Source organism: Elephas maximus, chromosome 4 (genome assembly GCF_024166365.1).
Source record: "Elephas maximus indicus isolate mEleMax1 chromosome 4, mEleMax1 primary haplotype, whole genome shotgun sequence".
Lineage (NCBI taxonomy): Eukaryota > Metazoa > Chordata > Mammalia > Proboscidea > Elephantidae > Elephas > Elephas maximus.
The window spans coordinates 190,192,055-190,202,837 of NC_064822.1; the positions used below are offsets into that span (position 1 = coordinate 190,192,055).

Genomic DNA, 10,783 nt, shown 5'->3' on the forward strand with positions numbered 1-10,783 from the left:
CTGCCCCATGAGGTTTCCAAGGCTGTAAGTCTTTATGGGAGCAGACTGCCACATCTTCCGGACCGCTACCCTTTCTGTCAGCAGCTGAGCGCTTAACCACTGGGCCTCCAGGGCGCCTATGTATGTAAGATGTATAGACACGTACGTGTGTGTATACATGTGTGTATATGTGTGTATATACCGTGGATTCTCATTTTTCATAGAGTCCTTATTTGTGAACTTACTAAAAGTTATATCTAACTCCAAAACCAATCCTTGGGCACGCACGGAGCAGGGAACGTTTTGAGCGGCCTGACACACATACTCCCGGCTGAGGCTCCTTATAAAGAAATGTACATATTATTAATTATTGTAAGAAATATATATTAAATAAGATGTGTTTAAACAAAAATGCACATAAAACTAGGCTACATATTCATTGGTTGACAAAAATATTGTGACCAGAGGCTCTCAGAAGCTATTCCTGCATTTCCCATAGAGGCGATAGGTCCACATTTACTAATTCAGTGTTCATGGCAACTTTAGAGAACATAGCTACGGGGAATGGGAATCAAGGGTGTATGTGTGTATACACGCGTGTGTGTGCGCGTTTGTGGATGCACATGTGTTCAAGAAACCCAGTTGCCATTGAGTCCGCTCCAACTCATGACGACCCCATGTGTGCCAGGGTGGAACTGCACTCCATGGGGTTTTTAACGGCTGTGACCTTTTGAAAGTAGATCTTCCAAGGCAGCTCTGGGTGGATTAGAACAGCCAACCTTTTGGTTAGTAGCCAAGCGCTTAACCGTTCACACCACCCACGGTCTGTACGTGTGTGTACGTATCTATGTATATGCATATGTATATATGTAAACTATATGTATGATATATGTATATGTGCACACATATGCAAACTTTATGTATGTTACATGCGCGTGTGTATGTAAAGTCTATGCGTAGTATATGTATATGTGCCGTTCGTGTAAACTGTATATAGTATATGTAAAATGGAAACCCTGGTAGCATAGTGGCTAAGAGCTACGGCTGCTAACCAAAAGGTCGGCAGTTCAAATGCACCAGGCGCTCCTTGGAAACCATATGGGGCAGCTCTGCTCTGTCCTATAGGGTCGCTATGAGTCAGAATCGACTCGGAGGCAACGGGTGTGGTTTTTTTTTTGTTGTTTTATATGTAAAATATATGTATAGTGTATGTATATGTGTGTGTAAATTATATGTATAGCGTAGGTATATGTCAGAGCCCTGGTGGTGCAGTGGTTAAGAGTTTGGCTGCTAACCAAGAGGTTGGCAGTTCGAATCGGCCAGCTGCTCCTTGGGAACCCTACAGGGCAGTTCTACCCTGTCCTATAGGGTCACTATGGGTCGGAATCCACTCAACAGCAACTAGTTTTTATATGTGTATGTGCGTGTATATGTAAATTGTATGTATAATATATGTATATGTGCTTGTGCATGTATGTATGTATATATCCATGGACATGTAAATTATACGTATAATATATCTGCATGTGTGTGTACACGTATGTTGTTGTTAGGTGCCGCTGAGTCAGTTCCCACTCATAGCGACCCCATGCACAACAGAACGAAACGCTGCCCGGTGCTGCGCCATCCTCACAGTCATTGTCATGCTTGAGCCCATTGTTGCAGCCGCGGTGTCAGTCCACCTCGTTAGGGTCTTCCTCTTTTCCCAGACCCTGTACTTTACCAAGCATGATGCCCTTCTCCGGGGACTGATCCCTCCTGACAACACGTCCAAAGTGTGTGAGATGAAGTCTCGCCATTCTTGTCTCTAAGAGCATTCTGGCTGTACCTCTTCCAAGACAGATTTGTTCGTTCTTCTGGCAGTCCATGGGATATTCAATATTCTTCACCAACAATATAATTTAAAGGCATCAATTCTTCTTCAGTCTTCCTTATTCATTGTCCAGCTTTTGCATCCATACGAGGTGATTGAAAATACCATGGCTTAGATCAGGCGCACCTTAGTCCTCAAGGTGACATCTATGTTTTTCTTTTAACTTTAAAGAGGTCTTTTGCAGCAGATTTGCCCAATGCAATGCGTCTTTTGATTTCTTGACTGCTGCCTCCAAGGGCGTTGATTGTGGATCCTAGGAAAATGAAATCCTTGACAATCTCAATCTTTTCTCCATTTATCATCTTCCAGCACTAAATCAGACAGTATTCTGCTGTTATTCATGAGGTTTTCACTGGCCAATTTTTTTCAAAAGTGGATTGCCAGGTCCTTCTTCTTATTCTGTCTTAGTGTGGAAGCTCCGCTGAAGCCTGTCCACCATGGTGTTTGAGATACCTGTGGCTTAGCTTACAGCATCACAGCGATGCACAAGCCACTAGAGTACGACAAGCTGGCAGACACTTGGCGGTATATATGCATGTGTGCCTGTGTGTGTAAATTGTATGTATCGTATATGTGTGTATGTAAATTATATGTATGGTATATGTACGTGCGTGTATGTGATTATATGTATAAACCAAAAACCCATTGCCATCGAGTTGATTCTGACTCATAGCGACCCTATAGGACAGAGTAGAACTGCCCCATAGAGTTTCCAAGGAGCAGCTGGTAGATTCGAACTGCTGACCTTTTGCTTAGCAGGCGTAGGTCTTAACCAGTGTGCCACCAGGGGTTATATGTATAGAGTATGTGTATGTACATGTCTATGTATGTATGTGTATGTACATGTGCATGTATATGTATGTATGTGTACACATATATGTATGTACACGTAAAATGTGTATGTATATGTATGCATGTGTATGTATATGTACACATATATGTATGTATGTATGTGTATGTATATGTGCATGAGCCCTGGGGGCGCAGTGGTTAAGAGCTACGGCTGCTAACCAAAAGGTCAGCAGTTCGATTCCACCAGCCGCCCCTTGGAACCCCTATGGGGCAGTTCTACTCTGTTCTGTAGGGTCGCTATGAGTTGAAATTGACCTGACGGCTGTGGGTTTATTTTTTTTATGTGGGTTTATACACGTATGAAAATTATGTGTATATGTCTATGTGCGTGTATGTATGTATGTGTAGCTGATTATAGCCAGGGAGGCACCCACCCCACCCCATGGCCCCTCTCTCCTAAAACCTTTCACCCAGCCTCTCACCTCTTCTTTCCTTCGCATCCCCAGCCCTCTGAGCACTGGCGAGCACAGTGGTCGCCTCTGGGCCCCTAAGGTGGGTGAAATCACAGGTAGCCCAGGCCACCATGGCTGGCGGACACCATGATCTGCCTTGGGCCCGGGGGAGGCAAAGCTAACCCTGCGGGGAGGACGGGAATGCATCTGGACTCAGTAGTGCCGTGAGCCCACACTGACCCTGGCACACACTGTGTCCATGGGGGGCAGCAGGGATGGCCAAGTCATGGGTAGCTGAAGACAGGACGAGCGCCGAAACCGGACAAAGCTGCAGCGTCATCGCCAGGTGGCGGGCAGAGAAAGGGTGCTGACAGCCTGCAGGAGTGGCGCTTATCTGCCCATCAGCGCGAAAGCCCTGTTTGCTCAGAGCAGCCCTGAGACCTTCCTGGAATTCCAGCCGGCTGCTGCTGGCATCTCCCGTCTGAAACAGAAGCTCAGAGAGCCAAAGGGGGAGGGGGCATCACACCGACATGCTGCTTCCTGAGGGTGAACTTGACGTTTCTGACCGGGAGCTAGCCACAGCAGGAAGGCCTCGGAGACACCTTTCTCCCTCTCATCTGCCGGGGAGACGTGCTGCTCTGCGCGGTGCTGCGTGTAGAAACCAACCTGCAGTCAGCCATTTGACGCAGCGCCCACTCGGTGACTGATTCTCAAGCCGAGGCTGTGAACTGTGGGCTCCATGCTGGTTTTTAAGGTGCGCCCCTACCGAGAGCTGAATGCACCTCTCTTCCCAGCCCTACCTTCATGACGTCACGGTGGTAGCTTGGTATCAGCCACCGACATGGGCACCTGGTTCACACAGAGACCCGGTTGTTAGGAGTTACCAGCACACCACTGCATCCACAGGACGTGGGGCAAATGCTCATATCAGAGAACAAGGGGTGGAGGAGGAACCTGAGAGGCCTTTCAGTCATAAATTTAACAGCCCTGGGCTGGCACCGGCTACCTCAGGCACTGGGGATAAACCTCAGGGCTTCGCTCCTGCTGCTTCCTCTGCTGGGAGTGGCACCTCCTCCAAGAAGCCTGCCCTGACTGCCCTCCCTTCTGGACAAGACTTCTGTCAGATCACAGTACTTATCTACTTTCAACTCTAGACTCTTCACTGGCCTTGACCCCAGGATGGTGTTAGTTATCTCTGCGTGGCTGAAAACAGCCAGGGTGCCTGCTGAGGAATGTGTGAATGCAATCGGAAGTGAAGAGGTGGCACCCTCCCGGCTGGTAGGGAGCTCTGCCCTGTGTGCCCCAAGCTCACCTGGGCCTGACGTCACAGCGTTTGCTCGCCGGGGGAAGCTGAGGCCCAGGGAGATGCTGTTAGGTCTCTCCCTGGTCGCATGAGGATGGTGATGCGCACTCTAGCCTGGTCCTGACTCATCTCAGGGTGCAGGAGAGTTTTCTGGGGGGCTTTGGGTGCCCTACAGGGGCAAGGCAGTGCCAGCAGAGCTTGGCCCAGAGACCTGCAGATGGCCAGGCACAGGCATGGAGGGAGTTACACATTCTAGGCTCTTAGCCCAGCCCCACTCCCCGGCGAGTCTGCAGAAGCCTGCGGGAGCTCTCTCTTCCACCCTTGCCTTGCTGAGCTTTTTTCTGTTGCCCAAGGTAAGGGAAATGTTTCACCTTTCTTGGCTACTGCTTTATTATAAGGAAATACTGAGTATAAGTATCTGTAAGAAAATATATTAGAGAGAGAGATCGACAGCTGCCATCAGGTTGACTCCTAATTGTGGTGACCTTATGACAACAGAACAAAATATTGCCTGGACCCGTGTCATCCTCATAGTCACCGCCATCACTGTGGCTACTGTGCCAGTCCATCTCACTGAGGGTCTCCCTCGCCCTCACTGACCCTCTGCTTCACCAAACATGATGTCCTCCTCTATCCATTGATCCCTCCTAATTCCATGTCCAAAGCAAGCAAGTCAGGCAATGTTCCGTGGTGATCCATAGGGTTTTCATTGGCTAATTTTCACGAGCAGGTTGCCAAGACTTTCTTCCTAGTCTGTCTTAGTCTAGAAGCTCCACTGAAACCAGTTCACCATGGGCGACTCTGCTGGTATTTGAAATACCCGTGGCGTACCTTCCAGCGTCATAGCGACACCAAGCCACTGCAGTACGGCAAACTGACAGACGAGTGGTGGATATATTAAAGTGTCTTTAAGTAGAAATACACATAAACCAAGGTTGTGTATCGATCAGTTCATAAGAACGTCATGACTAGAGGCTCCCAGGAACCTCACCCTGTATTTCTCCAGGAGCAAGAGCTCTGTATTGGTTAACAGAGCTCACGGCGACTTTATAGGACACAATTACCACGAGTAGCAAGAATCAGCTGTGGAGATGTGTGTGTGTATGGGTATGTGTGTGTGTGTGTGTGTGTGTGTGTGTGTATGTGTATGTGTATACGTATCTGATTGCAGCTTATGGAGCCAAGCACCCCACCTCCCCCAGGGCTCCTTTTCCTAAAACCTTTCACCCAGACTCTCACCTCTTCTTTCCTTCGTGTCACCAGCCCTCTGGGCATTGGTGAGCACAGTGGTCACCTCTCAGCCCCTAAGGTAGCTGAAGTCACAGGTAGCCCAGGCCACCATGGCTGGTGGATGTCACAGTCTGCCTCAGTCCCAGGGGGAGTCAAAGCTGGCATGGCCGGGACTGCTCTGGACCCCAGTAGAGGAGGGCACTGATCACAGTCTCAGCCTGGCCCCTGGTCCAGGCAGAATTCCTACCACACCCGGCAGCTTCACCAGAAGGTTCCTGCATCCCCATAACTGATACCTGTCCCCACCGTCACCTGCCCCCCTCAGCCCCCTACCCTCCCCTCCTCTGCCCCTTCCACCCCCACCCCCTGCTGCCCCCTGATTGCCCTGCCCCCTCCGCCCCCTGTCCCCTACTGCCCCCTGCCCCTCTCAACCCCCTGCCCCCCGTTCTCAGACACCCTCCACCCCCCACCACCCCCTGCCCCCCTCTGCCCCCACTGCCTCCTGCCCCCAGTTCTCTGACCCCCTCTGCCCCCGCCCCCTGCTGCCCCCTGATTGCCCTGCTCCCTCCACCCCATCCCCTATTGCCCCCTGCTCCCTCCGCCTCCCATCCCCCCGCCCCCTGCCCCCCTCAGCCCCCTGCCCCCCGTCCTCTGACCTCCTCTGCCCCCCGCCTCGCCACCGCCCCCTGATTGCCCTGCTCTCTCAGCTGCTGCTCAGGCCAGGACCTGCCCACCTGTTATCACAAACACTGACCAGTGAACTCAGGTGTCACCCTCCACAGAGGTCGGGAGAAGACCTGAATGGAGATCTGGTGGCTCCAGGGCGTGTAGGGGAATCTGGGCTGCTCCACTTGGGGAAGGCCATTCAGCCCCCACTGTAATCCTCAGAGGTCACAGGGTCGAGGTCAGGCCTTCTCCCTCCCTCCCCAGGGTCAGAACTAGGCACAGTGGTCAGTGGGTAGAAGGCAGGGGACAGGTGTTTATTGAGCGTCTATTCCATGCCACACACCCGTTCCAGTCCTGAACCCACAGTATCCTCGTTCTGTTCAAACAACTCTTCTTGGTCTATGTACAGGTTCCTCATGAGCACAATTAAGTTTTCTGGAATTCCCATTCTTTGCAATGTTATCCATAATTTATTATGATCAACACAATTGAATACCTTTGTGTAGTCTGTAAAACACAGGTAAATATCTTCCTGGTATTCTCTGCTGATGGCAGGTAACAATGACGCTCCAGGCCAGGCCCTTTCTTGTTGTTTGGTGCCATCAAGTTGGTACTGACTCATAGCGACCCTCTGTACAAAGGAACGGAGCACTGCCCCATCCTGTGCCATCCTTACAATCATTGTTATGCTTGATCCCATTGTTGCAGCCACTGTGTCAATTCATCTGCTTGAGGGTCTTGTCTTTTGCTGACCCTCTACTTTACCAAGCATGATGTCCTTCTCCAGGAACTGATCCCTCCTGATAACCTGTCCAATGTATATGAGACGTAGTCTCGCCATTCTTGCTTCTAGGCACTTTAGATCCTCGGAACAGTGTGGCGGGGGAGATGGTGATGGGGGAGGAAGCCTGGCCTCTGAGAGGCCAGAAGCTGGTCCTGACCCAGAGCTGTCTGACCTCAAAGCCCACCCTCACGGCACAGTGGGCCCCAATGGAAAGGCCGTTTCCGGAAGTAGTGAACTCACTGCTGCCAGTCCCAGGGTGGTGGAAACAGTTGGTATGACAATTTGGAAGGGGTGCCATGCAGGAGACTTGTGCATCTGGCTCAGGTTGTGACTCGGTGAGGTCTAATGCCCTAAAGATCTAGCCCTGAAATTCCCCAGGCAAGATCATTACCTGGATCTTAACAATGCTACTGTCCCTCTAACTGCCAGGGCCCTTTCTGTTCTCTCCCCAGGTGTCGTGCGCCAAGTGCGGCCCATCGTGGGCCCATTTCATGCCGTCCTGAAGCTGGAGATGAACTACCTGGTTGGGGGTGTGATCTCCCACCGAAATATCGTCAACGTCCACATCTTCGTCTCTGAGTACTGGTTCTGAGGGCCAGTGCGCATCGCAGCCAAGGCTATGCCTCCAGGCCAAGTCATTGCTGCAAATGACAATGCCCGGTGCCTCTTTGCACCACCCAAACATTTCTTAACTTTATCTATTTGTTTGTAGTGTTAGGACAACATGTATTAATCTGGGCCAAATGAGTAAGTCCATCCGATGTACTCTGGTGTTTAATCATAAGTTCAGTTTCTCAACAATTTGGTGAAAACCTTGCTTATTCCTTTTAACACAAAGGTTGAATATTGCTTCCTTTCTCTGCCTGTGGGCTTGGGCAGTGCTAAGGACCTAGGAAAGAAAGGCATTTTTTTCGGAGGCAGCAGGTCCAAGTGCCATGGAAAGACCAGTTCTGGCCCTGATTGTATGAAATTTGACATTTCGGTTCTTTTATGCCAATCAGATGTGGCACACCCAATTTTAAGGACACACACACACACAGGCGCTGTAAAATGGCAGGTACAATAAATTGCCCCCCAAAGCAAAATGCTTCGGGGGCACTTACAAGGTAAATTGCAGTTCTGTGTTCAAAAAAAGAAAAACAAAACAAACCCTTGGTAAAGACATAGTCCTGTTCGGCTCTAGGTTTGTGTATGGCCCAGGTGCGTTCGCGAATGGAATGATGGGTTTTCTCTGCACCTTGTCCCTCTCCTCTTCTTACTCTGAGGGAAAATAAACAGCTTTGTGAACCTCCTGACGGCCTGTGAATGCGAGTCTTTCCAGAAGGGTGCTCCCCTCGTGCTCAGGCATCTCCACCAGCAGTGGGTCTGAGGCTCTCACCCCTACACTTCCCAGAGTCCCTCCTGCCCCCAGTTCTGGGGTGAGGTCCCAGCATGAGTGTTTGGAAAAGCTTCCCTCATTCTTTCAGACCCTATGCCCCCGTCTCCCATCCAGCCCCACAAGGCACATTTACAGGCTCCCGCGTCTGTGTGACCCGCTTCCCATAGTGTCCCATGTGACATCTGGTCACCTCCAAAGTCGCTGGGGAAAGGAGAGGACCGGTGTGTGCTGAGTCCCACTCCATGCCGGGGTCTTGGCGTGGGTGTTTCATTTACTTCCGGGGCAGCCTAGCAAGGTCAGCATGGCCATGCCCACTTTGTTGTGGTCAGGTGCGGTGGAATCGGTTCCGACTTACAGTGACCCTATCTATGTACAACAGAACGAAACACTGCCAGGTCTGCGCCATCCTCACGATTGTTGCTATGCTTGAGCCCATTGTTGCAGCCACTGTGACGATCCATCTCATTGAGGGTCCTCTTCTTTTTTGCTGACCCTCTACCAAGTATGATGTCCTTCTCCAGGGACTGATCCCTCCTGATAATATGTCATGTAGTCTCGCCATCCTCGCTTCTAAGGAGCTTCTGTTGTACTTCTTCCAAGACAGATTTGTTTGTTCTTCTGGCAGTCCATATGCCCACTTTAGAGATGAGCAAAGTGGGCCCAGAGAGAGGAGCTCAATTGCTCAGAGTCCACTGCTTTTCACAGACAAAGAAGGGATTCAAATTCAGTTTACCTGCCTCCAAACTCCATTCCTCTAAACCCCTGTATCAGAGCAGACGTGAGCAGGCTGGATTAATTGAATGTTCCCATGCCACCCTGTGTGTCGGTGGCAAGACAAGGAGCACCCAGCAGCCCGAGGCCCACTTGGATCCGCAGAGATTCTGCATCCAGGCCCCCTGCTTTCCACCAGGGCTTCTAACCAGTTTGTTCTGGTTTGAACTCCTGAGAATTTGTGTTTCCATCCCCAGATATACTGAATCAGAATCTATATTTTAACAAGATCCCCAGGTGATTCTCGTATAATAAATTTTGAGACCCACTGCTCTACTAGTGGTTCTTGGAACTGGTCCCTAACCAGCAGCATTAGCATTGCCTGGGGACTTGTTAGAAATGCAAAATCTCAGCAGGGGTTCGAACTAGAATGAATTGGTTCAAAGCCCTGGTTTCCACACACATCTCCTGTGACCCCTCGTTAGACTCTGCGTTTATCTCATCTTCTCAGGCATGGTCCGTCAGTGGCTAAGAGCTTCTCTCTGCCCACCGTGCCCCAGCAGCCTGGGCCCTAGCATTGGCCATGATCTCATCTTCCCCACATGCCTCACCTTCTTTGGGGTTTCAATATGGCTGGTGTTCTGATAGGGGTCTCTGGATGGAGCAAATGGTTAAGCACTGTGCTGCTAACTAAAAGGTTGGTGATTTGAATCCACACAGAGGTACCTCAGAAGAAAGACCTCGTGACCTACTTCTGGAAAATCAGCTACCGTAAACTCTAAGGACTGCAGTTCTACTCCGACACACACGGGGTCGCCATGAGCCAGAGCTGACTGGCAGCTGGCTTGGTTTGGTTTGATATTCTGGTAATTCAAGCCAGCGCTGCTGGAACTCTGCTGAGTATGGGCTCTGGCCCCCTTTGGGAACTCCAGCATTTCCATACTCACTGGTTTGGGGCACCGGTCTGCAAAGCCAGAACTGGGCTATCTAGGGCCTCAGCAGCTGGAGACGGGGGAGCGGAGGAACTGGTGTGAGACACACAGTCCAGCGAGCCATGTCCAGGGATGCGGACAGCACAAGGAGGTGCAGCTGCTCTTGGTGCCAGGACACTGGGGCCCTGGCTGGGAAGCAAGCGCAGGCTGGAGTCCCAGGAATGGAAGTCCCATCTGATGTTCTGGCGGCCCATGGGTGCCCAGGGGGCAAATCCACAGGAGCCAGGAAGCTTTCAGCCTGGGCCCTTGGAGGAGGGAGATTTCTGGGAGCTTCCTCCTGCCTGGGGCTTGAGTGGAATGCAAGGTGGGGCAATAGAAGCTCCAAGTGCTTCTGGGAAAGGTCTCTTTCCCTACTCTGAGTATAGTTAGAGTTGGAGCTGCCACTGGTTGGCAGAGCCAAGGCCGCTGCCATTGATTGGCACTCGAATGAACATGTGACCCAAGGTGGGCCAATCAGAACCCTTCCTAAGGGGGCACCATTGCCAGGGCAGGAGCCAGCAGCAGGGAGGTGAAGGCTGGATGGGTGGATGGATGGATGGGTGGGTGGACAGATGGAGCTGCCAGGCTGGAGAAGCAGATGGGGACGAAGGACCAGGGTGCTAACCCTACCTAATTTGGAGAGT

General features: G+C 51.0%; 1 protein-coding gene across 1 annotated transcript in view; it reads left to right on the forward strand.

Moving 5' to 3' along the window:
* The window catches only part of FBLN1 (fibulin 1), a 109,391-nt gene extending 101,023 nt beyond the window's left edge, over positions 1-8,368 (forward strand). Inside the window, exon 17 of the mRNA XM_049884653.1 lies at positions 7,532-8,368. Coding sequence (XP_049740610.1) covers positions 7,532-7,671 — 140 coding nt within the window. The 3' untranslated portion in view covers positions 7,672-8,368. The remainder of the gene's footprint in view (positions 1-7,531) is intronic.
* Positions 8,369-10,783: the final 2,415 nt, after the last annotated feature.